This window comes from Falco punctatus, assembly GCF_963210335.1.
Source record: "Falco punctatus genome assembly, chromosome: 9".
Classification (NCBI taxonomy): Eukaryota; Metazoa; Chordata; class Aves; order Falconiformes; family Falconidae; genus Falco; species Falco punctatus.
The window spans coordinates 855,041-881,126 of NC_137589.1; the positions used below are offsets into that span (position 1 = coordinate 855,041).

Below are 26,086 nucleotides of genomic sequence, written 5' to 3' on the forward strand. Positions count from 1 at the left end.
GTCCTTCCCTCCAAAGAAGGAAATTCTGTTTGACAAGTTTTTAGCCTGCTGTGCCTAGGTTTTGCTTTTTTTTTCAAGGCTTCAGAGATTTGTATTTTTGGGTTATCTGGGCGCCCAGGAGACCACCCCCAATACTGCCAAAGCAGCCTGAGCAGCAAGGGGAAGGCTCTGATGCTTTACAAGAAAAGGGGAGACCAGAGGTGGTCTGAGGGCTTACCTTTTGCATGTGGCCTGAAGGACTATGACCAAAGAATGAAAGCTAAAGAGAAAAATAAAAACAAAAATAAAAACTGAAAAGGGGAGGGAAGAGAGGAGAAAATGGAAGAGAAGAAAGAGATTAAGAGTTTACAGTGTGTTTAGCTGAGAAACATGCTGTGGTTACAGAGCGCAACAAAACTCTCAGTTGAAAAGAAATATAAAGTGTGAAGTAAGCTCAGAGGGCTCAGCTCGGCACAGCCAGCGCCCCGCGTCCCTCAGACTGATGAGAGTCACCTCCTGCCCATGCAGAGCCCAGCCCAGTCACAGCCCAGGGCTCAGAAGGAGTGGGGAGAAAAATAATTAGCTGAATTCCTCTGATACCTCAAAAAAAACCCCAAAACTAACACTGCTAAGGTTTGGGTTTAATTTCAGGTGAAAGTGCAGTTCAGCCCCTGTTGTATGTGAACAAGTTCTCCCACGGCAATTTCATGAGAAATAGATGGTTTCAGATGAGGGTAATTTGAGGGTGAAATTTAACAGTTATGGCTTGACTGGAGGAAGGTCGATGGCATTAACCCTAGTCACAGTGATGGCTGCAGGCAAGGAGAGGAAGGAGAGCCTCCTCATTCCTTCTGGGGACGGCAGCCCAGGGGCCGCACGTGCCAATGCTGGGGACGGAGGGAGCGAGAAGAGGTCCCTGGCTCCTTCCCAGAGCAGGCCTTGGCCCCAGCCCTCCATCACTGCCTCCCCAGGGCAGACAGACCCCCACGACCCTGCCGAGTCCTGTGTTTCAGACTTTTCTGGAGGACAACAGAAGGAAAGACTCAGTTCAAGCTGGCAGCCTTTCCTTCTCAGAGGGACGAATGCAAATGCCAAGTGGTTTCCTGGAGTGCTACACACCAGCTCACTGCGCTAACAAACACAAACCTTTTACAAGATGGTTTCCTCAGCCAAGGTGAAATGGATATGTGGTCATGTGCACATTCAATAACTGTTTCATCTGCATTACCTTACCTTTTCCTCTAACTCCTTTATTTGTCTTTTTTGGCCTTCAATTCTTTCTTCTAGCTCTTTAATTCTCTGTCAGATTTCAAATAAAAGAATATTTATTAACCAACCAAATACAGATGTACCCAGAAGATGCATTATTTTTGGAGATATAAATCATATGTGTTGTGCTTCTAAAAAAATAGATTGGGGGTTAGGCTGTAGATGAGTCTTCTGGGAACGTCACTATGCATGACAAATTGATTAAAATCAAAATGCTCTCTTTGCAGGGATTATCGAAGGCAAATCAAACTCTGGTCACAGGACCAGCCATTTCTGGTACAGGTCTATGAGGAAAGGCTGGTGCTCACAAGTTCATTACATTTCCATCTGAGGGATCATCCCACCCCAAATCTCGCCGTGCCCATGCACCAGCACCTACCTGCTGTGCGTGTTGAATGAGCTCCATCCTTTCTCGCAGGATTTGGGCGTCTCTCTCCCGGAGCTCGCTCATCACCTGCCGCTTCCATTGCTCTACAGCACTCTTCAGTTTCTCTTTCTCCTCTTCTGAAAGAAGTTCGGAAATTTTGGCTCCAGCTTCTTGCTGCAGGGCATCATAGAGCATGGCTTCTAGTTCCAGAATTTGCTAATCAAAAACAATATAAGGCTGTCAGCTTGACCTTGTCTCTGGTCAGATGAGGATTTTGTGAGGAACAGAAAATCCTACCCCAGTAAGGCAACACAAATGGTAGAGGGTTTTTGTGCTGAGCCTCCCACACAGGACAGTGCAGAAAACAGTCCAGGGGGTAAATACTTCAGGCTGCTTTTATCCCGTGGGGCTCTGAGCAGCACTGGAGCTGGGATGGCTCCTGCGCCAGCCTTGTCTGCCTCTCAAAGATATATGGGTGCCAACTTCTCCTTTCTGGTGATGGGGAGAAAAAGGAGGGCCACAAAGAAGGGCCATCACTTTCTGAGTTGCAGGTATTTTTTAAGTGTAATGTTCAGTCTCTCAGTTCACCTTCCCCAGCTATTCAGTTCGCAGCAGCAGAGGATACGGCAGCACCTGTTCATACTCCTGCAGGAAAGGAATGACTCCCTTCACGTGCCTGCAGCATTTTGTACCAGCTAGCTTAAAATGCCTGCCATGAAGGCATTTCCAGCTCTTCCTCTGGCAGAGCTGTCAGCTCCAAGAGGCTTTTTGCTCAAAAAAAAAAAAAAAATCTATTTGGTAGCTGGGCTCTGTTCCTGCAGTCACAGGCTGCAGAGGCTTTACTGCATTAGGAAATGTCTCTTGCACACAGACGGATGTACCCTCCGGATTTACTGAGACATAGGAGTGTGTAGGAAATGGACTGGCAGTGTTTCCCCGGGGCTGGCACCTTCCTAGGGCAGCTGAGCTTGCCAGACAATGTCTTCTGTTTTAAAGTCCAAGACAAATGCTATTCTTTCACGCAAGCCAAAAGCAAGCCGAAATCTTTTGAGCATGTTTGATACAGAGCAAGAGACAAAGCAGCAATTGATGGCACCTTTGCACACCTTCTCCAAAGCTGGTGGCACTTTGCAAAGCTCTCTGTGGCCTCAGAACATGATTGCAACAGTGCAACAGTGCAGTGTGAGCCTTGCAGAGCTCTCTGTGAGGTCAGGAGAACAGGACTGCTGAAACAAGTGCGGCTTGAACCTCTAGGCAGGCTGTTTGAAAACACCGTGGATGTCTGTCGTGATAATTCAGCTCAATTCAAAATCATCAGGTTTTTCCACCCGAGCCTGCTGCTGGTGTTTTCTTACTGTTTTAGCAGAGTCAGGATGGAAGAACACAAGCATTTACAAGAACAGTAACATCATGGCAGGAGTTATGGATACTGATGATAACTGAAAGACAGCAACCACGGTACCTCTGTGGGGAAGATCAGATCAGATCTGCGAAGAAGATTCTGCTTTCACTTTCAAAAATAACACCAACATCTTAGCTAACACCGTAGATGTCTCAACAAAATGCTGTTACTTGAAACATGGATTTCTGTTGGGCTCTAAATCTATAGTTATCCCTCTCTGATTATATTGACCTGTGAAGAAAGGACAGCATGGGGAAATTCACGGCCTCCAGAGCAGCAGCGTCAGGAGTCTGTGTGAGCCAAGTGCATCTTGGAGCAAAATCCCCTGCCAGCAACCAAAGGGAGTGAAAACCGTGCAAAAAGCTTAGTGGTTACAGCTGTAATCTTGTTGGCTGTAGTAAGAAGGCAAGATTAGTGGCTCCTCATCTCAAGGGGCACAAAGGAAACACAGAAGTGAAACAAATTACACAAATGAAAAGAGCTTTTGCCACTTGAATCTGAGGGTAGAAAAAAGTTTTCTTTGCTGCTTTTCAGGCTGCATTTGTGCCCAGGAATAAAGCCCATCGCTTTGCCTGGCGATGCTTGGGTGATGCCTTTAAAGAATACAGGAAAATGCAAATAACCCTCAGCTGCTTCTGCATGAGCTGCAACACATTCGTTACGCTTGTTCCTTCTCCATGAGCAGTACAGCTAAGGAGCTTGTTGTTGTTGGACCCTCTGGTAAACTTGGGAACCTGGAACTGGAGATCCATCTCATGGATGGAGAGCAAGCGGCTGGCCGTGAGCAGCAGGGGTGCCGGGTAACGCCCTAATTGACAGCACAGCTCATGTCTGAGCTCTCCTGCAGGCTCCGTGTCATTACCAGGAATTTCAAGCTATGCCATATGATTTTTCCCACTCTGCTGCTGTTGCAAATTTCTGCACACCCAAGTGTGCAGATCTTTTTGGATCTGTTTCAAAACGCGCACAAATTCTGGGGCTTATCTCAGGGCTTATCACTGAAGATGAATCCTACCAGTTCAGCCTTCGGCTGCACCGAACTGCTGCTTAGAACAGCTCAAGGCTGCAGGAGATAACCTGGCGTTAGGGCTGAGACCACAGGTAAGGTGGGGGGGCTTGTGTAATTTCCAGGGTTTCCACTGTGCATAGACATTGGTTCCAGATATAGCTCAGCATTTGGCAAAATCAGTCTTAAAAATCATCCTTACAGGACAAAAAGTGTATTGAGTAAAAGCTCCCCCAAATGGTTCAAGATACAAATAGATAATAGGCACCCAGAAAGAGAGGCATAAATACTCACTGCTTCTCAGAAACTGTAACTGTGCTCAATATTTAAATGGAACAGAAAGAATGAGATAAATTGATATGAAAATTTATGTCTTTCATGAGCATGTATTAAACTTTAACTGAAGGAAACAGGCACCTCATGACTGAAGAGATGGCTGAAATGGCTTAGGAACAGCTCATCATGAACCTGACCTAAAAGCAGTTTCATTCCAGATTTACAGAATCACATCATACCTCTGGCTGGTTTGGTTACAGAGGCTGTAATCTAAGATCTGAGGATATATCTAGGCTAAAATCTCTATTGGAAGGAAAAGAAGTTACCGGAAACATCATTTTCTTATCAGTCATTTACTGAAACCTCTGCTAAATTAAAACTTGCGTTTAATAAAGTAATGTTCCGGTCCTAATCCTGCAAGGACGACCCAGACACTAGGAACACTGTCCATACAGAACTCGTTGTTAGTGCAGGGTACAGAGGATTTGTTTAACGTTCAGACTGTTTAGTCCCCCGGTGACTCCACAAGCAGTACTGTCCACAGCCCAGAGGTTTTCTATAGGGAACAGACTGCACATATTACATAAGGTAAGTTAATCAAGATGTCGTAAGATACTCAAGACCAATTGTCCTCACCTTGTGAGCTTGGTCCAAGGACTGTTTCCTGAAGTCGAGCTCATCATCCAGGTAGCCCTTTTGCTTGCTGAACAGCTCCTGGGGATGGAAGGAAGAAGCCGTCAGTGCAGCAGCCGCAGTCCTAATGTGACAGCCCTGCCTGCTGCCTGCCCCATCTCTCAGTACCTTTTCATTCTCAAGGTCCAGCATCTTCTGCTGCAGCGCAGACTCCGTCACTTCTATCTGCTGTAGCCACTACGCACAAAACAGAAAGCGGGTGCTTAAGCCCAAAGAGCAGCAGCAGCACGCCTGCGCAATCAGTTGTCACTGTGACTTTAGGCTGTGGCAGCACACGCTGCAAGTACTTATTTAAATTCACTAAGTAAAAGAGGAAAAATTAACTATATTATTACATTTAAAAAAATATATATTGGTGAATGGAAAAAAGCATTATGTAAAAGCCTAGCCATTTACCTTCTAATATAATTTTGTTAATTAAGTAGCATTTTAAAATAAGCATTGTCTGTATTGCCTGATTTGCCTATTATTTTGATGAAAACTAGTGTAAGTGTAAATCCAGATAAAGAATCATGGCATTTTGTGATTAAACTATCATCTACATCACCAGTGCCCTCAAGTGAGCTATTTTGAGAGGGTCAGATGCTTTCATGACATGTGTTTACTGATGAGTGTTGAGGTTGTTATTACCTTTTCAGCCAATGTGAGAACTGTCCTGGCTTGTATGACAACTACTTGCTCTTCATTGGTCAGATTCTGCACCAAAAGCAGAATATAATTACAACAAATCCCAGTGTCTTGTTATTAATCCACTACTTGGGCCACTGCTGTATTAAATAAATATGAAATTAAATATGTTCGAGGAACAATAAACTAAGGTAAAGAAAATTAGTATTGTAATGTAACATCATTGTAAAAACAATTGTAACTATTCATGCTGAATTCTTACCATATGTACAGTTAATTCTTTTAAAATTCTCACATTTAACAAAAAAAAGGTGACACTGGATCTATTTTTACCCAACAGGGAATAAACACACATTTACACAAGACAAGATCAAGCTTAGCACAACGTGCCATTGAGCAAAGAGATGCAGTCTGAAGTCCTCAAGTTCATTATATGCACAGTATTTTAATACACAATCTGTATTTCGCACGGCCAAGTCATGATTTTGGAAAATATTCGTTAAGTAGTTAGCTATTCAATTAATGTCTTGTTGCTTTTAAAAAAAACTAGAATACTGAAACTATATTTTGCATTTCATCCCAAAATTTGGTCTTACTCTGACCGCATCTACAGCGGGAGATATGACTCCTCCTAGTTTGGGACCCGCGTTGGTTCAGGTCCAGAGAGCCATGAGCTCTCATTCCCACAGGGTAATTAGGAAGTTGATAAGAAGGATGACTACGGTGAACTCAGTTAACACACAAGGCTGGGGACAGTGAAAGTGCCGTCCAGCAGGGATGAGAGGAGACTTTTCCTGAAAATTGTCTCTTCCATAAATGTAAGTAATTTTTTTTAAAAAAACAAGTTATGTCACATTAAAAATGAACCATTCACGCAGCATATTAATGACGTCCTTTCCTCTTCTGTGAGTTACCCCTAACCTGACCGCCCTGTCTGTGGGGCAGAGGAGGGCACCGCTGTCCTCAGCCCTCTTTCTGTGCCTGATCCCACTGACCTCATAGCCTAGAGGCGATTAACTGCATCCCTCTGACTTGAATCTTGCTCTACTCCTAGAGGTACTCTCTCACAGGTTTGCCCTACTCAAAGCAATATTTAATTCATGACGGTTAAGTGGGAAGCAGGTAGGAGCTGCTAGGGGGGCTCTGCAGAAATGCAGTTGAGAAAATGCACGGAAAAGGATGGAATCACTTGCACAGAGGCGGGACATGGGTTTGCTTTCCTGGACTCCCCAACAGCCAGCCAGATTGGTGGCACAGTCTGTGATGTTAAACATGTGAAAACAAGAAAAAAACCCCAAGCAATAACAACAGTCTGCAGTTGGCATAAAGCTATCTGAGTTGAGAACTCAGAACTTCCCCTCGTGTCACATCTGGAAATTAGTTGTTGTATGCAGTAGGGAAAAAAAAAATCAGGAGGAAATACTATTATAGACTAGAGATCATTCATATAAATAAAGAAGCCAAAGGGAAACAAACGGGAATAGAGAATGTTAAGAAAAGCTATCACTTTTTCTGCCCCTGTTTGTCTCCATTGTCTGCCTGTTTGGAATGCTGTTCCAAAACACTGCATGGGACTAATCTGACCTTAATAATTCCACTGAAAACAACATTACTACAGGGATTAACACATTAATGGGTATTATCTTTCTACGCATTAGCAGGGTCAGTCTTAGCTCCTTGGTGATTAAACTTATATGTGTGTTTTTGTTGCACACAAAAGATTTTAGGATTCTTCATATTTCTGCCAATGTGAATATCATTAACTGCAGCAGTGGTGAAGATTATTAATTACTTCAATGTGTTTCAGGTCCTCCACTAACTCCTGGCTTGATTTTGTGGGGCAGAGTGTGTAGACATCTATGTAGACTGTAGATAGACAGTGGAGACACGATGGCCCAACTGGCCATCTTATTATTTGCTACTTCTTTTCATGCAGCTGTTGAAACTTTTTGTTGAATATCCTGATTACTATCAAAGGTTTATGGGTTATTAGACAAAATTAAAACACACAGCTGCTAAAATGAAAAGCAAAGCAAATGCAGAGTAAGCAAATAAAGAACTCATGTGAGTAGTGGCCAGGAAAAAAAAAACAAACACCAAAGTTTCAAAATATTTTCCAAATCGTTGAAAAATTAAAAGGAATATTGTGACACCAATATCCTGCACGGCACTCATCAGAAGGCTGTTAACAAAATCTTAAAATAGCCAGAAAATGCTTAGCTTGTAGCCCAGAACTTTGACCACAGGGAGGACAGGCTGTGCAGTAGCAAACCAAGAGAGCTTTGCTAACTTAATGTGAGCACAAATATTTACCAAAGCATGCACAATTTATTAAAGGAACATACACTTACGGCGTTATCCCCTAAAATGTCCAACTTTTTCATCAGCTCTGCTACTACTATGTCCTAACAAGAGAGAAATGGAAAAGCAGGAGTCAGAACAGAGCTTCTGATTTTATTTAGGGAAAGGAAAATACGAAATGAGAATCCCTTACTGTTACACCTTCTGCCTCGCAGTAGACTTGGAGAGGGCTTTTCCCCTCTGTAAAGGGACCATGATGGAAGTTGATGGCAGGTGATCGTCTTTCTCGCTCCTGAAATGACAACGCTGGCTTGGTTACCCACTACAGCATGTCACAAACAACAGCTTCACCAAGACCTTGACAAATATGGTTTGAGAAAGGCCCACTCTAACTGAACACACTGCAAAGCAGGACAGATATACATATTAACAGCATTAATATGTTCCCACTATGCTTCTTCATTGGGCACTGATCATAAACACTTACATATTATTTTGAGTACATAATATATTTAAACAAAACTATACACATATACCTAGTATAACATAGATAGCATTTAAAGTTTTCTTATGAGCAGCTGCTTTGTTAACCTCTCTTTGGAGAATTTAAAAAAACAGTTTCTGAGTTTATAGATACTGTTTATACAGGTAATAATACAGAAAACAGAAGGCTCAGTGGAATAACTACAGCAGTCTGGGCCACACAGAATTGTTTAGGTTGAGAAATACCTTTAAGATCATCAAGTCCAACCATTAACCCAGCACTGCCAAGCCTCTCTGCAGGCTTAGCAAGAGGGGAAACACAGTAATGACTCTTGGCAATAAAAAAAACCAAACCCTTTTCCTTTTTTTCCCTACGTATGATCCATTCTGGTTCTATCTCTTTACATTTTCAGGATACACAGAGCATAGTAAAACGTGTATCTACATCATGAGCCAATCTTCTGGATCTTGAAGTTACTTACGCAGTAAGATTGCCAGAATACCCTATCAAGAATATCAGTATTAATCCCTTGGTGTTTGGGTTTTTTTCCCCTCTCTTATTAGCAGTTTGTACCAAATCATTTGGTCTCCTTCGGTGCAATGTGATCTTTGTACCAAAGGTGGGCAAGTTCCCAAAGCCGCGATGTCCCTGGCCATGGCTCACACAGCCCAGGGCAGGTGGCAGGACCGTGGCTGCAACATGTACTCACCTCAAGCTCCAAGATCCTGAACTCCAGGAGCTCGTTTTGATCCTTAACATCCTGGACATCATGTTTTAAGCGGGCTTCCTCGGCTTCCATTTGTTTTATCTGCAAAACAAAGCAACACATTGTTAGCGCTGTTGGCAACATCGCTGGGCATCTGTCACGCGCTGGCAATGCCAGGGAGACACTGGGGTCAGCATGAGTGCCGAGGGTCTGAGCCACCCCCTGGGGTCTGTGCCAGCAGGGACACGTAGCACCAGTGACAGGGGAACGCGGGGCTTTTCCCAGAGCCACTGTCCTGGTGCGACCTCACGCCAGGACATGGTATGGGGCAGCAGGGAATGCTGAATGCCAGAAACCTACTTTTTCTGGCAGGTTTAGAAGAATCATGTTACTATATGTTAATTATTTCCAGTAGAGCTGTGTGCTACAGGTTGAAAGATTGCACCTTCTGCATTCTTTAAGCTACAAATGTTATTTAAATAACACAAATGGAAACACTGAACACCTTTTCTACCAGTTCTTGATTTCTTCTATACAACGCTTGCTTCTCCTCAATCCACTTCATGTCCTTAAAAAAGAAATGACCAATATCGCAGGTGAAGCTGGCAATGTTTAGCACAAACAAGGTAGCAAGTACTTTATTAAATCATGCATAAAGGGAAGAGGGACAGAACAATATTGCATACGAAATTATAATTCCATTATTTCCTAAAATAATTTCATAAGCTAAGCCTTTCAATCTTCTTTTAACAGCATCTGTAGTATACAGATGGAGTAGAAACACTCTGATGATTAAAAAACTCTTTCAGATAAAAAATTGATATGCTTAAAAGAGATATTTCTAGCTATGTATCTACTATTAAATTTATATTACACTGAATACAAATTACATATTTCTGAACATTAGGCAAAATAAACCTTATTTTGAAACTAATTTCTTTGTTTGATGAATACATTAAACCCACAAACCCCAGCATATTATGTATCAGCAAAGTTAACAATAATAAGAGGTTAAGCCAGAAAGGGAATGATCAGATGATTTAATATTATTTTAAAGTTCTCAAAAAACATTTTGGTTCTTTTCTCTCCCCTCCCCCCCCCCCCCCCCCCCTTTATGTTTTCTTGTCTGGAAAACTAAACCGCAAACTGAAATCAGCCTGGAAACGTTTCTTGTGTATTCCTAGTCCGGCTGCGTTGTATGAAATAAACCAGCTATTGAAAAGCCGCATCAGGATTATTCTTTACATTCACGAACAGTGAGTAGCACCCGCAGCGTTACATGGCAGTGTGACCAGACGCGTCCCCGAGCCCCCTCCCGCCGCGGCACAGGCTGAGGAAGGGCCATGGCATTACCTGCCCCTGCTCAGCAAGGGCCCTCTCCAGGTCCTCGATCTGAGCCTGAGCACGGTGTATCTCCGCTTGGAGCTGCTCACGTGTCTGTAGGATGTGACGGAAAAAAGAAAGAAAAAAAATTATCAAACTTTCTCTAAAAGACAAAAGCTAACACAGGTACAGAAAATACTTAAAACATCAAATACTTTTACAAAAGTTATTTTTGAAGTTCTTTGGCAGGATAAATTTGCAGCTAAGCACGCAGCATTAGTCACTAATCATAAAAAGAAGTCCGTAAGATAGGACAATAGTTTTGACACGTAAGTCAAGATTCATATAAACCGCATCCCACTGGGCAGATAGCAGGACCGCAAAATATAAACAGCTTTTTACAGCTGGTTATGGCAGTCTGCAGTGAGCAGCCTTCCCTGCTCAAGGAGAAAGTGTTTTAAAAAGCCAGTGTAATACAAAGATTCTCCACAAAAACAATCAAACATTATTATACCAGAATTCTGGGCACACCTGTATCCTTTGAATGTTTGATATGTTAAAAAGCTCAGGAGAGACCGTACACGTAAGGCTGCAAACTGGCAAACGGTGCTGGTCTTTATGTATCTAGTACCCTGTCTCATGGTCTTACTATATTGTGTGTAGTTTTTTACTACACTTGTAGCTTCAAGCTTATGTAAATATACACCACCTTCCTACACATGTTTTCTGGAGAATAAATGTAATTATTATTAGTTGTTTTACTTCTTAAATATTGGCTTTTAGAACATTTTCTTCCCTCAAAGCATTGATCTTCTATTAATCTTGCTATTTACAATGAAAATGACCTTATTTGTTTGTATTAATTATTCTCTCTTTTTGTCTCACTATGGATAAAGTAAAATCAAGTCACTTTTCAAGCTGGGCATGTCTTGTTTCATTACAATTTTCTTTACATGTACAATCCTTAACACCTCAGAGCAGAATTCTTGGGAATGTTAGTTTTAATGCGTTTTGGGGCGTTCAGAGATAGTGAGATGATTTACAGTTGCCAAACAGGGAGGTCGCTGGGAGACAAGGGATGCTGCTGAATCTGGGTGGCTGAGAGGTACTCACCAGCGGAGAGAGTGGTGAAATTACCGGTTAATTCTTTGAATTAGTCCGTGGAAGAAAACCAGACTAGTTATATAGCTAGGAAAGCCAAAATATTGTTGTGAAGATAGAATTCAGCTAGAAGAATCTGGCTGTTTGGTTTATGCCTAACTGGAGCCGGGGAAGTGCCCGAGGCTGGCACTGTCGCAGCTTGGTGGTGTGTGGTGCTGTGCCACAGCTGCCGGAGGTGTCCCCACCAGAGGACCAGACTGGGTGATGTGGGTGTCTCCCAGCACTGTCATCCTCACCCTGAACTACTGCAAGTGCTCCTGGATAACATGTTCACAGAACAGATACAGAGCCCAATTAAGACTTTGTAGTTACATTTCTCCTATTAAACTTCAAACTGTTAGAACAGAATTTGTCCCTTTATTTACTGTGCTCACTCTTGCCTTCTGTGCATGATAGGTCCCACCAGCTCCTCGTAATATACAACTTAATCATAATATAGGTAATCGTTTATGCCAGATGTTTGAAGCCACATAGGCTGTGAGAGCAGATAGGCAGGCAGAACAGCATAGGACACTTTCCAATTTAATTTAAAAAAAGAATCTCAGCTATAAACCTTCTAAACATGTTATGAGGAATCCTGTGATCTCACAGAACCCAGAAGGAATTAAATACCAATAATATTTAAGGCTATTTGTCCTAGATTCTTATAGAAAAAGAGCTTAACTTTAAGCATTTTGCATAAAAGTTCTCTGAATTTCTTAAAAAAAAAAAAAAAAAAAAAAAAAAAGAGGTGAAAAGACTAAACTGTAGCCATGGTGGTTCCTCCAGCAAACCAGAACTTTGTGGAGAGGCTAGCCAGGCCGGCTGGAGTTAGGGACCCCAGCGCCCACCCATGCAGCCAGGTCCCCTGCCTGCACTCAGCCGGCAGAGTGCTGGGGGGCTGGCTGAGCCCAGGTCAGCTTGAGAGCAACTGAAGCAAGTGCAACTGGAATCCCCCATACAATTACAATCCTTTATTTTCATGTAATATAAGCCATTTAGACCTTAACTTCTCGTTCTGCATCCAATGTTCCTCCGACCTGTTCTTGCAATAGGGCGTATGCTCGTTGCAGAGCCTGGTACTCCATTGTCAGCTGCCGAAACCGCAGTTCTGTCTCTTCCTTGGCCATGCCCTGGAATTAAAAACAAAGACGCATTGCACCCGTTGCTTTTTTTCTGCAACGAAACTAATAAATATTATAAGAGTAGATTATTTTCGCTTTCTCTAAAAAATGCCAGAATTATTATTTTCAAAACACAATTTGAGAAGCACAGTACTAAGGATCTTGTTTATGTGCCCTTGGACTATTTCTCTTTTCTCCCCTAGACATCTCTTCCACACACTTACTTCAAGAAAACACAATTTAGAACAGAAAAAAAAAAAAAAAAAAAAGATAATTCCCCCTACCTTGGAAAGATAAAAACTTGCCATCCATATAACATACTAATGACTGAATCTCCCTTTATTACTGTAACAGGCAAAGTCATCACATTTAAAGGTGAAAATTCAACTTTCTTGAAAGAACAAAAGATTTCCCATCTGGGGAATAAGCCAATCCTGACAGTCTCACTCAATTATTAAAACACTAATCTAGAGTTAATACTTGTAGAATAGGTGACATCAACATGAAAAGAACCCTTCATCTTCTTCACTCTCCTTACAATATCCAGACTGAATGCTTTCATGTCAGGTTGATCAGAATATTTCATTTGATCTGAAATGAAATTATACTGCTGGTTGCATGCATAAACTTTGTACTATCAGAAAAGGAAAAAAAAATGTCAACACAGGAATGAAAAATAAATAGGCTCATACATATAAAAATACATTCGGATTTCCTGCAGTGCAGCACACACCTGGTAACCAGTCCTGTACTGTTTACAATGCAAATAGCAATTCTTCAGGCTCCCCTTTTAACAGATCTAATTACAACCCATGAAACAGAAGAAATGGCAGATGAAAAATTGCAGCCAACATAGGATAAAAAGACTGCAAGTCATTATTAGCAATTTTTTGTTTATTACAAGAGTCTTGTTAAACCCAGAAACGTGTAGTGGTACATTGATCTGACACACACATGGGAATACATTTGTAGGGAAGCCCTGCAAAACGCCAGGAATAACTATTATTATTTGTATTACCAGCCCCTGTTGTGTACTCTGCGTTCAGAGACTCCAGAAAAGTCATGACCTCAATATACTGGCGAGGGGACAGCCTGTCCTCTGGGGTGGTGCTTTGTGGGGTTGCGAGCTTCCCCTTCCAGAAACACATACCTTATCGCTTAAGGCTCTGCTCTGTGCCGAGGTCAAAATGACAAAGAGAAGGACCTGAAGGAAACTATAGGTGTGCAAACCTGCAGTAAATCTCAGTGTGAACACAGCTTCCTAGGGCTGTCCAGCTTCTCAGCCTTTTTAGACCTCTAATCTGTCAGCTCATTATAAATCTAATATTCTTAGGATATAATATTTCCAGCTTGTCTGGAAGTTGTGAAATTCCTGAAGACTTGCAATCTAGAGATATTAACCAACACACACAAGAATTAAATTGAACACAATATTTTAAATTTTCTAGCCAGAGGTGACAGATGACAGATGTAACAGACCAGGAATTTCATTAAAAATTAGTAGCAAGGGTTCAAAACAAAGTAACACATTTTTAATGAATACCTCTTCCAAGTCATCTTCAGGCGTGCAAGGGGTTTGATCCGTGCGGTCGGTTTGGTATGAGATAGAGGAACCATCAGACTCCAGGGAAGCTTCTTCATCGTAGCCAAAAAACGTCTCCACAACTGGCTTCTGACAGAGACAAGGTGTCAGCGAGTGTGGCCGCGCCCGTGCGGCAGCAGCGCCATCGGCTGTGCCAGGACACGCGGCTGAACTCTGCACCTCTGTAGGATCTGGACTTTCGGAAGAACCTCAATTCCAGATTACTGGTAATTCTCACTCTATTGCTTTTTTAAAAAATTATTCAGTTCTTTACATGTGTACATGCACAAAGTTTTTTCACCCCATGATATTGCTCTAACAATAGCTAAAACCATTCAAATCACTGAATTGCTGTATTTGTTATTCAGTATCACAGTGTGCAACCTCAAAGCCCTTTTCTCCCCCTTTTTTTTTTTAATGTATTTTCTTCCTGATTTTTCTAGCTAAGGCAGAGCTTTTACTTCTTTGTGTGTTCATCTCAGTGTGAGATGGGAGTTGCATACTGAAACGTTTTTGTTAATACATCGTCATCACCATGATGTCCCTCCTGTCATTAACACAACTGTCACATGAAAAGTTAGATTTTCAAGAAATATACTTCTTGGAAATTTGAAGTTAATCACCACAGCAATTTTTTACAGTTTGAAGAAAACCACTTTTCCACTCAAAGTGGTTTTGTGTTTAAAAGAATGAGGGTAGTGGTAGTAAAGAAAGATTCACTGTTAAATGCTTGAAAGCCAAAGACGACATTTCAAAAGCAGTTCTAAAGTTATTTTTAATTGTTGATTTACAAACACACTTTTGGAACTTGGCTTTTTGTTTCAGTTTGCTGGGATAAGTTTCCAAGGAGACAAAACCTAATTCTCAATGCCTGGATGCCATTTGTGGGATGACTGGAGTTACGGAGTTATCTGACATCGACCGCAACTTGTTATTTATAGATTCATTAGCTCCAGCGCCGCCCGAGTTCTTCATATATAGAACACAGCTTGCTCTCAGTTCCTGACATTATACCTTACGATGTCATTACAGTGTTAATATTTATATTAACATCCTGCCGAATATTCATCAACTAACATTTTCTTTTTCCCTGAGCTCTAACCGTTCCTTCTTGTAACCAGCAATTTTTGCATGTTACGAAACTCCATAATGAATTATTTACAACTTACATATGTTTTCAGGCAGTGCCATTAAAAGATCATTTTGAGATATGTTAATTCATAAAATCTGTCTCATCTTAAGACAAGCACATACCACTGAAGTCCCACAGGATTGCTGGAGGTGAACGCAGAGCATGCAAATGCTCGCAATGCGCAATGTGAACGGTTCCCCCTACCCTACCTGGTCTTTCCTGAATATCCCAATACAGTCTATGAATGTCCTTGAACTACATGACCCAGATTTAAGATTAGGACGCGTTTGCAGACCCTAGAGGAGAACGTTCCCCCACATGGCTCCAAGGTGCTCCGAGCACCCTGCCAAGCCCGCATGCCCATCAGCACACCACAATACAAGCATGGTTTTTTTTACCTTAGGAATTCTTGTCATTTTTTTCCTTTGTTTCCTATACCTTAATAGCTTATCACGTTCCTGAAAGAATCAGATACATGTGTTAACTATTATCAGAGAGCTGTTGTTTAAATTAACTGTGTCAGTACTAGTAGTCATTGGGCAATCAACAAATAGTAACGTCAATGCCGGCCACTGCCTCAAAATGAAATAATCATGCCTTCATCAGCCAGAATGTTAGTTTTACTCCAACATCTTCAAAGTCTGCCATATAGAGGCAGCAATTGCTCTTTATGTTCCTGAAAATGAAAAGAGCCAACGCTTTCAGGCTCCGTTGTCTAAGGAGCTCCAGGTTCCCAGTCCCACTGAAAAAAGGTTTGAGCGTTTATGGCTGCCAGGAAATTTTTCTGTCAGTGGAAATTATAACGCTTTTCATCATTTTTATTTATTTACTGGGAAAAAAAAAAGTCTTTATTCTGGATTGAAAATATAGGCAAAGTCCAGGACTGCAGAAAGTAAAGTTCTAAAGGGAAACCCCTCATAATCCTCCATGTTAACCATTTGGTAAAAGGATGCAAAGGCGTTGTGGGACACTGATAATGTGCCACTACCATCAGCCCAACGGCAAACCCTAACAGCAGCAGCAGTGACAGAAGAAAATCAAAGGCTCGTTTTGCTCGGCCGCCCAAGCTTTGCTGCACAGTTGGCAATGAAGAACAAAACAGTACACATTTCATCAATACCTATTAGTGGCTTAACTTCACAAAATCTTTACTGAGAATAACAAAGGGATGAGTCAGGCAAGGGCAGTGACTGAGAACATGCCAGCATGGGTGAGACAAAGCTAGCAGTAATCAGACTCTAAAAAAAATAATGCAATTCCTACGTGGCAGAGCTGTCCCAGGGATAGGGGGCACTCGCTACAGGCCATCGGGACAGGGTGGCCACAGATGCCTCTGAGGTCATCCCAATGGTGAAAAAAAAGCTTTCCTCTCTCACCAGGGCTTTCTGCCCCACTATCACTACATTTTCCTCCAGTGAACAACTTCTGCTGATACGGTCTTTGACAACATCTACGCTGAGAAAACCAGTGTGTTAGCTTGCTGCCTGAACGGAGATGTGAGCATAAATATTATATACCCTGCATGCTTTTTGTCAACAGCAACTTAAAGCATACAAAGATGAGGATGAAGTTAACATCATTCTTACCATGACACTCTTCACATAGCCAGCAGTTTCCAGTGTCTAATGAAAAAGAATGAAATAGTATCAGTAAGTGTACAGATATTTTTTTTTTAAAAAAAAGGTATTTTCTCAAGGAGTATTATGATTTCACTTTTTTCTGTTTCCAAAGAGTAAGAACATGTTAACAAAGAAGCAAAACTCCAAACACAACATTGCAGACAGCCCCCTTGCACTCAGCAATCTTTAGCCCTGATGCTGTCTCCAGCTAAAGGAGCTCTGGCATTTTCTCTCACAGGTGCAGGATCTGGCCACCAGCATATCTACTGGATGTCCTGCAATGGTTCTGTCATGCAAGTGCAATGTAGATTGAAAGGGTTTTTCCAAACACTATACCACAGATAACTTATATTCAATTCAGATACTAGCCATCCTATAAATGCCTACCATGTTCCACTGCTGTGAGCTGTGCCCATTCGCCCACAGAGCGCCCAGGCACCCCTTGCTCAGCCTTCCTGCTCTTCTGCTATGGCCTTAGTTGGCCTCGTGTGAGCGCGGCAGCATCATCTCACCTTGGACAGTTCGTCAATGATGTTTTGCTGTTCAATAACTTGTAGTCTCAGGAAATCAACTTCTCTTTCTTCCTGGCTGTGGTCAAGGTCATTTAAAGAGCTTGGTCTCCTTATTGTTCCAGCTCTTTGCCTCTAACAAAAAACCAAACACACACACACGCAGAAGAAACGATCAGAAGGCTTTGCCAAAGGGCAGCTTATAACCCTCCCCTGCACAGCTACTGATGCATCTAACCTAATGGCTGTTCTGGCAGCTACCCTGCTTCCCTTTTGCTGAGCGTTACATCTCTGCTGCAAACACGGCAGTTAGTCCTGCTCCTCAGACTGCTGCGTGAAGCTCGTGGTCACTGGAGAGGGCAGTGGGCATGCAGGGCCATTGCACCCGCCTGTTCGCCTGACCAAGATGGGGGCTAGCAGCGGCTCAGCTGCATGGGCTCTTCAGTCCTGCCAGGAGCCGTGTGGCTTTCTCCTGCAGGAGAAGGGATTGTGACAGCTCGCTCTGGGTTGGGTTACCCTCATCCATTTTGATCTGCAGCAGCCATGGGGATGGCCTCAGCCCTCCCACATTCACGTGATGTCAACATCTACTTGCTAACCACTATCACTCACTAACAACATTCACCTGGGAAAAAAGGAAGAGTCACAAGTCCAGATTTCCTATGGATTATGAGGGGATTCTGGTACAAAAGTCAAAGGTGAAGAGGGCTGCCCACGTGGAAGCTGAGCAGCTGGTGACTGAGCCATCACCTGGTCAAAACGTGCAAAGTTCATGCAATTTCTTTTCTTCAGAACTATTGGTTTTAAAAGCTAAATTAAAACATTTTGTGCAAAACAAAGCATGTTCAAGCCACAAACTGCTCAGCAGCACACCACAGAACACCACAGCAAGCACTGGGAAGGGGAAAGTTTCCTATCGAACTTGCAAGTTTAGGATGATGCCTGACTTCATCAGCCCTGTGAGTACTACATTACAAGTTCTTCCCGGAGCACACAGAGACTTACCATTGCTATATTTTCTTGTGTTACAAATTTTAATTTATTTTCCATTCGACGTAAGGCATGTGACAATTCTTCATTCTTTCTACTAAGGCGTTTATTTTTGTCCAAAATGGGCTTGTACTGACTTTCAGCCTCTCTAAGACGTTTCAACTGAAAGATAAAGAGAGAATTAACACCTCGGGAGCTGTCATTTTTCATCAGATATATTAATAATTTTCTTTAACTCTCATATGAGCAGTATTTTCTCCTAATGCAAAGCAGAATTGATCAAAAACTCTTGGTATTTTCCATTGGGAAGCAGACTGTTCCTCCTTCATGAGATATTCAATCTGTGCGACAAGTGTACCATGTGGGGAATGTATTTATTTTAAAAAAATTAATAATTCCAGATAATGCCATCTTAAAATGTCATTGTTATATGAGCAAAGACGAGTGTGGTATGCCTGCCACCAAACACAGAGTGTAAGGAGGAAACAGCTACTCCTGAATGATTTCCAAACAGTCCAGGAGAAAACATCTTGACATCCTGGGGGCAAGGCACGACCATGGCAGCACGTTCACCAGCAGCCATGGCTGCACTCACCAGCTCGTTCCTCTCCTCTGACAACAGAGCGTTCCGGTCCTCCAGCTTCCTAATGATGGCACTCAGTTCAGCGATTTTAAGTTGGAAACGTCGGGCATCCTTTTCATCCAACTGCTGTTCCTAAAACAAAGATCAACTGCAAATAACTGTTCATAAGTGTACGTGCAATATCAATATTTTCTAAAGTTCAAACTTTTCCTTATTCCAAATCCAAACATTTCCAAACATTATACAGCAGAGTGTAACCTATGCAACCTAACTGACCTCTGAAAGCTGCAGGATGAGACCAACAGAAAGTTAGGAGTGAAAATGTAACAAAGTATGCAAATGCAGAAGTATGTGTATGCAAATACAAAGTCATGAATGGTAAACTTGGAAATAGAAAAGAAAATATCAAAAATTAAGGCAATGCTTCCAAAGTATGCCGCTGTTGAACTGAGTGCTTCAGACACATCACCCACTCTGAGGACTTCATCGTAAGAAAATGATTATTAAAAATACTGCAGTACAGATGGGGAAAATTCATGCAATTATACCATTGCATAAGCTCTTCTTCCATAAAGCTTTGGCCCTTGTTGGGTTCTAAAGGGTCACTAGTGAGGCCAAAGGGGTAGTACTTTATCTGAGTGAAAATGCTTAAATCAAATTATAAATGAGTAGAAATATAGGTAGACATGTACTTGTTCAGAATCAGAGAGAAGTTACATCTATTTACAAATGTGACAGACGTTTCCCCCTTCTCTAGGACTTGTTCTGGTGTCTGGCAGAAGTTGAGTACGAATTGAAACAAGCAAATTAGTGTCCGTAGTGCTGGTGGCACTTTTGGGAGGTCTAGGGTTCCTCATTCAACAGGTGCAGGAGAGGCTTGGGACAAAGAATAAAATAGTTTGGTTTGCTCATGTGTAAGTATTTACACTTCTACTGAGAAAATTAAGGCTGTTGCAAAAGAAATCTTGATGAGAATCAGCAATGAAGAAAATTTGTGTACGTCAGATATATGAGGTCAGTTAGCTGAGGATATTTTAATATTAGCAAATTAAGGCAAAAGCAGAAAGGTGCCATAATTATATTAAGAAAGCCATTGTGAAAGGGTGACTAAAATTTACTGTTCTGGATATTGCATTGTAGAAAAGAAATAGGAGAGAATAGGTTAGCGGGTATTTCATTCACTGTCTGGTTCACTGAAAGCGAGAGCACTTAGCAGCACAAAAACCTGAGTTAGCAGTGGTGTTCCAGGAGAAGTGCAGGATTTTCCCATGCTTTCATGCACCAATTACTTTCCCCTGTTTCTCTTTGTAAACTGGCATTGTCTATCTGCTCACAAAATCAATTGTTAGCAGTTCCAAAAGCTAGCACACATACTACTTGGTTAGAAACGCATTTGCATCATTTGTTGGCAAAATCGTGTCAAACTGTCAAAATTAAGGCAGGTGGCAGAAGTATGGTACAGTGAGGAAAAGGAAGAGAAAAAGAACAGAAAAATTTCACCCTGCTAACAAAACCAAACCAAACAAACCAGAAAACAAAACAACAAAAAAGCAAAAGCTCTCCCATAACAAGGTTTAATTTTAAATCGTAAAGGTTTGGCTAACAAACGAGAGGAAGAAATTGGTGCCTCAGGCTTTCCCCTGCACGGCTATGGGAAAGCTGTTGCTCGAGGGTGCACTCATCAAGATTCTGTCACTTTGTGCCATTTTGTCACTCTGTCTGCTCGTTCGTTTAGGTGAAACCACGTGAAAGTGCTTACGGGGCTTCCCGAATGATCTGAAGCGTCTCCTGCACCACTTGCATAAGGAAGTTCCCGCTTGGGGCTGCTCAGATGCCGATCAGACTCTTTGATCTGGGAAAGTTGTTCATCTAAAGCCTCCTTTTGGAGCTGCAGTCTCTGAGCATGCCCGGCTTGAACCCCTAACTCTCTCTCCAGCACGTAGACTGCTCTGTCTTTAAACTTAATCTCCTCCATCTACAAGGAGAACAGAACACAATCACACAGGCAGGCAGTGGCTTGACGACAACAGAGCATCTTATGACCCCAAGCGTGGCCAGAGAACAGTTGCACAGAGCCAAGACCCCTCAACATGGAAAATACAACACTCTCTTGGAATTAGAACAGCAACGAATATTTGACAGTGAACATATAAATTTAATTACTCAACCAACTTAGGAACATTGCTCTTCTTCTGCAGGCCACCCAGAATAAAATCTCTGTTCAGCAGGAATTTTTTCATTAAAATGACTGGGAAATATCCGTATTTTTAGTACCATATCAGAATAGCTTAAAAAAAAAAAAATCAAAGCCTAACAGTCCTATTACAATTTGGATCCGTTCACTCAAAATATTGTAATGATTTTTGCAGCATTTAGCCGGGACATCACCTTTTGAAAATCTGGATTCATAATTTTAAAAGAAAAATATTAAAACCTGAATACCCTCTTAATTTTCAAAACACAGGAGTGTGAATTTTCAAAATTCTTTTTCCAAGTGTCCCCCATGTGAGCAATTTGTTTCATTATCTCCTTTCCATAAGAGGTTTTGCTCATGCACAATAAACATTATGCAAAATCATTAAGTGCTCAAATGACAAATGTCCAGCCATCTCTAAATCTCTTCTTTCCTCTTTGCCTGCACTGTTCTCGCTGAGTTCAGAGCGCCATGCCCATCGCCGCTGGCTTGGGCACCGTCAGTTTGCAGGTGCTCACAGAATATTTCCCGAGGAGCAGTGTACTTGGATTTTTTCTGAATGCTAATGTGGGATGAAACGCTCCCTCTCCGCGAAGCTGAGCCAGGTTCCCAGCACGGAGCGATTTGCCCCAAGGTGTGGGGCGGAGGGGTGGCTCGCAGTGTGGGCTGGGGGCACGTGCCGTGGCTTACCCCTCAGAGTCTAGAGTTCAGGTACAGGTGGCCTGTGCCCTGCCTAATAATGAAAAATTACAGAGCACAGCCCAAAACCTTCTTCTGTGTCTGCAGTGATGTACGACACCACAGCAGAATCTCAGGCTCTTCCCAGCTGGATTGCATACGTCTACATTATACATGAATATAAAGTATTAATTACACTCACATGCCACAGGGCTGCCAAATGTGCTTACAGATAATGATTCTATGGAAAGAATGAAATCATATACATCCCCTAAAATGTCTGTCGATCTAGTTTTGGACATCATAAATGCATAAGATTTTTAGCATAAGTTTTTGAGACTTTACAAATTTAATTTAAAAGATCAGTTTTAAAAGGTGGCCTGCTTGACACAAGAACATCTTGCCTTGTGAGAACTGAGTTTGATACCTTTATCTTTGCTAGCTTTGCCTGTAAACCTGGGAAAAAATTACATTTTGAATTAACAGATCACTCTAAGTACTTTATTTCCGATAACTGCCAACACGGCCCACCGAGGGAAAAAGGAAGCGATAGTGATGGCAGTTTACACACCCCCAGTAATGGTGGTGGGAAATTACTTCCATTAGGTGTTTGGGTGGATGGGTTGATTACAGCTTAAATTCCACAGAGGAGGACACAGTTGGCTGGGGCACAATGACCCTCCATTGCACAGCACGGAGGCTGCATCCAGACCCCCAGAGCACTGCCCCACGACCCCCCCAACCCCACACCCCACGGGGGAAGCACTGCAGCCCCAGCCCCAGGCGAGAGCCCAGGCGTTCCCGAGGGGCTGCGCTGCCCAGGTAGTCATCCCCTGCGGTAGCCATAGGAACGAAGAACCTAGCCACAAGCCCACGGAGATCCCACACTGCCCTCAGGAAACAGCGAGCCTTTGCCAAAAGACAGCACAAACCTCATAAATACCTGTGTGGAAACTGCGTTTCAAGGTTAAGCACAATTTAGGGTCTTTTAGTAAAATGGAACAAATCAAATGCCCTCTGGCTACCATTTCTTTAAAGGTGCTTTCCGCAATTTCCATTAAGAAAACAGTCTAGTAACTTTGAATGAAACAAAGAAATGCCTCCTGAGGTCTCACTGCTAAATACCTCATCAGGCAGAAATCTAAATGGAGGTATAGATGAAAAGGTAACACACCATCAAATGATTATTTGTTTAAGATAAGCAGAATATTGGGTAGTTGATCCCTATTTATATGAAAACAAAGACATGTTACAACATAGAATCATAGAATTGTTTAGGTTAGAAATGACATTTAAGATCTTCGAGTCCAACTGTTAACCTAGCCCCACCATAGGTAGCACTTTAAATTAGGAGGAACAAAGAAATTGGAGAAAAACACAAAACATTTCACGCTATTTCACAAATGGTTTGTTTTCCAGAAAAAAACTCTAAACATCACCTTCACAAACAACAAAGGAAATACCAGCATTCACATTTTCCTTCATATGATTAAATTCACATTCATGAAATATACATACAATTTGACGTTTGCAGCCTATCGTTAAACAGAAATGTTGTAGAAATAGTACAAATCGAAGGAATCATGTCACTGAAAAATATTATTTAGCACATTTCTTCCTAGTGTTAGTAACATTAAGAAAATGTAAAGACAAGAAACAACTTGCAACTCACTGGAAGAGGTGCTGGTCCCCAGGCGCGCACCCCGCCAGGCTGTTGCGCACCCCAGCCTCATTCTGCGATGGGTGCGGGACCGGTGGGTGCAGGACCAGTGGGACTCCTCCTCCCACCCCTGTGTCTGGTGGCTTAAGACACCAGCAGCGCTTGGGAAAGGGCGTTAGCATGTAGGAGCACAGCATCCAACCACCTGAGAGGATGCCCTGTGCTGTGCTGTGGGTATTCCTGCTTTCGTTCTAGCGGGCTGCCTCGACATGGGATGAATGTTGATGTGGGAGTGCTAATTAATAACCAGCCCATGAGCACAGCTGATGCTAATTATGCAAACATAATCCCATGCAAAGTTAAATTTGTTAATCCCTCCTTGTGCTACCCAGACCTAACACGGTCTGACATGCAGCTGCTTTTAAGTCACATTTTTTTCTAAATGTAGTATTTCCATCATGGTTGTAAACCCAACACGTAGGTTCCCTGGTTGGGAAATTTCTACTTGCAATGTTCCTGGGGCCTTTGCCGCTTTGCAAATTCATAGAGGCCATCAGGAGCATGGCTACACACCCCAGAAATCTGCCTTTGAAGCTGGATAAAAGCCAGTTGTTTGCATGCAGCAGCTTTAAATGCAAAGGAGAAGCCCCCGTCCAGCTGGGGCTGTTCCACGACCAACATTTCCCCACGGGCACGGTGTTAGCCAGCAATTAGGACAGGCAAGGAGACCTGCCCCGAGCCTCAGGAGCAGGGGGGGCTGAGCTGCCAGGCCCCCCAGCCAGGCTGATGGCAGATGACAGGAGATGGGGTCGCCCTCCGGCATTACACCCCCCGAGAGACGGGGCGCACATGCAGGCTGGCAGAAGAGGGTGCAGGTCCTGCACGCTGCGGCGCGCGCCTTCACCTCCCCTCTCCAGAAATAAATGCAATTGCCTCTTTGTCCTGGTGATAATGTCACTCAGCAACAGCCAGCTAGATGAAGTTCACCAGTTTTTGCCAAATACTCTACAAGGATAACTCTGGTCAGTGCCCTGACACTGCACATTTATATCAACTGCTCTGCTTTGTTTTGCAGACAGCTTGGGAGGTGGTGGGACCATACCCGCAGTGTGATACTGCTGACTAGTTAACGTACCTAACTTGAGGCATTGTAAACCTGCTAATATTCCTACTGCACCTTTAAGTCAGGCTGTCACACAACACAGTTGCGTGATTCCCACCACTGCAAACAATGGCAACACAACCAATACAATACAGGAGCAAGCTGAAATATCTTTTTTTTTTTTTTTTCTTTTTTTTTTTTTTTTACCAAGGAAAATTCTCCATATTTCAGTACAGATGAGAAACGAATGCAGTGTCATCACCTCTCACACTACTGTAACATTACAATATACATTACTATGTATATTGCAATAATAAGCTGCACATTGCAAAGTACATGATGTTATTTTTAGAAGAGCAAAATGCTCCTTACAGGCATCTCTGCCATTCTCACATCCCACATCCACACTGTGGCTCCCAGGAACACCCCAGCCCATTTTACTGAGCCTCTTGGCAGCATGGGGCTGCAAACTGATGCATCTCTTTCATCGTTGAGGGAGGAAATGAAAGCTGAGAACGTTTCATGCTGACTTTGCTGCTAGAGGCATTGCAATGAGCTCCTCCTGAAGATAATTTCTCATTGCATTATAGCCATGAGGCAAGAGTAACCCCCCACCAGAAGAGCTGATCCCACAGCCTGCCTCTCCTTCCCAAATCCTATGCCAGTGCTAGGTCATACCATAGAAGAACTTGGCTCATCACATTGATCCACGGGAAAACTGTCCTATTTCACATCCATGGCTAATTTTCTGCCAAGGCAGCTTACTGGACTGGCTCACTCTGCGTCTGTGGCCCGGTGCAGGAGAGGAGGGGTGGGCACACTGGGGGCTCTGGTAGCCTCATGTGCTCAGCTTGACTCAGCTGTGAGGTGAAAATACCCACTCTAGTCTCTGAATTTCCTGAATCTCACAGGTTGCATGGGTTTTAAGAATCATCTTTTGATGACATCAGAAAAAAAGTGGTGGCTATCCCATTGCTTCTTCTGAAGCAACTAAGAAACCCTTAAGAAACAATCAAGACATTAAGAAATCCTTGAGAAAACCTTAAGAAACTGGTTTCCAGCCATCACCTGTGCCTGGAAGCTGTTGGGCAGAGCCTAGCACTGCTGTCCCACAGGACAGCAGTAGCTGTGGTTCATGGGCTGTGCAAAGGTACCTCCCAGAAAACGTCTCCTCTCACATCTTCTTCCAGAATTAATCCTCATCAAAAGGTGATCGCTGTCTGCATTGCATGACCATTGTTCCAATAACCTTGCCAAATCGTCAGACATGAGAGGAGACGATACATCATCTGTTCTCAGTTAAACAAGGACACATGCAATATTTATTACCAAAATCTTCA

The 26,086-nt window shown here is 42.7% G+C and overlaps 1 protein-coding gene across 38 annotated transcripts in view; it reads right to left on the reverse strand.

Annotated features, from left to right (window-relative positions):
• JAKMIP3 (Janus kinase and microtubule interacting protein 3) overlaps nucleotides 1-26,086 on the reverse strand; it is a 96,355-nt gene that overhangs the window by 16,787 nt on the left and 53,482 nt on the right. For 12 of the 38 annotated variants that reach the window (XM_080403382.1, XM_080403414.1, XM_080403393.1 and 9 more), the window contains 18 exons: nucleotides 20,872-21,087; nucleotides 19,125-19,244; nucleotides 18,545-18,691; nucleotides 17,543-17,674; nucleotides 16,998-17,033; nucleotides 15,810-15,869; nucleotides 14,241-14,369; nucleotides 12,578-12,706; nucleotides 10,464-10,547; nucleotides 9,616-9,678; nucleotides 9,114-9,212; nucleotides 8,114-8,212; nucleotides 7,965-8,024; nucleotides 5,623-5,688; nucleotides 4,936-5,169; nucleotides 1,628-1,831; nucleotides 1,213-1,278; nucleotides 218-259 (listed from right to left, as the gene is read on the reverse strand). In XM_080403382.1, the coding sequence (XP_080259508.1) occupies nucleotides 218-259; nucleotides 1,213-1,278; nucleotides 1,628-1,831; nucleotides 4,936-5,169; nucleotides 5,623-5,688; nucleotides 7,965-8,024; nucleotides 8,114-8,212; nucleotides 9,114-9,212; nucleotides 9,616-9,678; nucleotides 10,464-10,547; nucleotides 12,578-12,706; nucleotides 14,241-14,369; nucleotides 15,810-15,869; nucleotides 16,998-17,033; nucleotides 17,543-17,674; nucleotides 18,545-18,691; nucleotides 19,125-19,244; nucleotides 20,872-21,087 (1,986 nt within the window). Of the gene's footprint in view, nucleotides 1-217; nucleotides 291-1,212; nucleotides 1,279-1,627; nucleotides 1,832-4,935; nucleotides 5,170-5,622; nucleotides 5,689-7,964; nucleotides 8,025-8,113; nucleotides 8,213-9,113; nucleotides 9,213-9,615; nucleotides 9,679-10,463; nucleotides 10,548-12,577; nucleotides 12,707-14,240; nucleotides 14,370-15,809; nucleotides 15,870-16,997; nucleotides 17,034-17,542; nucleotides 17,675-18,544; nucleotides 18,692-19,124; nucleotides 19,245-20,871; nucleotides 21,088-26,086 lie in introns of all 38 variants that reach the window. The other 26 variants (XM_080403392.1, XM_080403394.1, XM_080403391.1 and 23 more) reach the window with 26 other exon arrangements.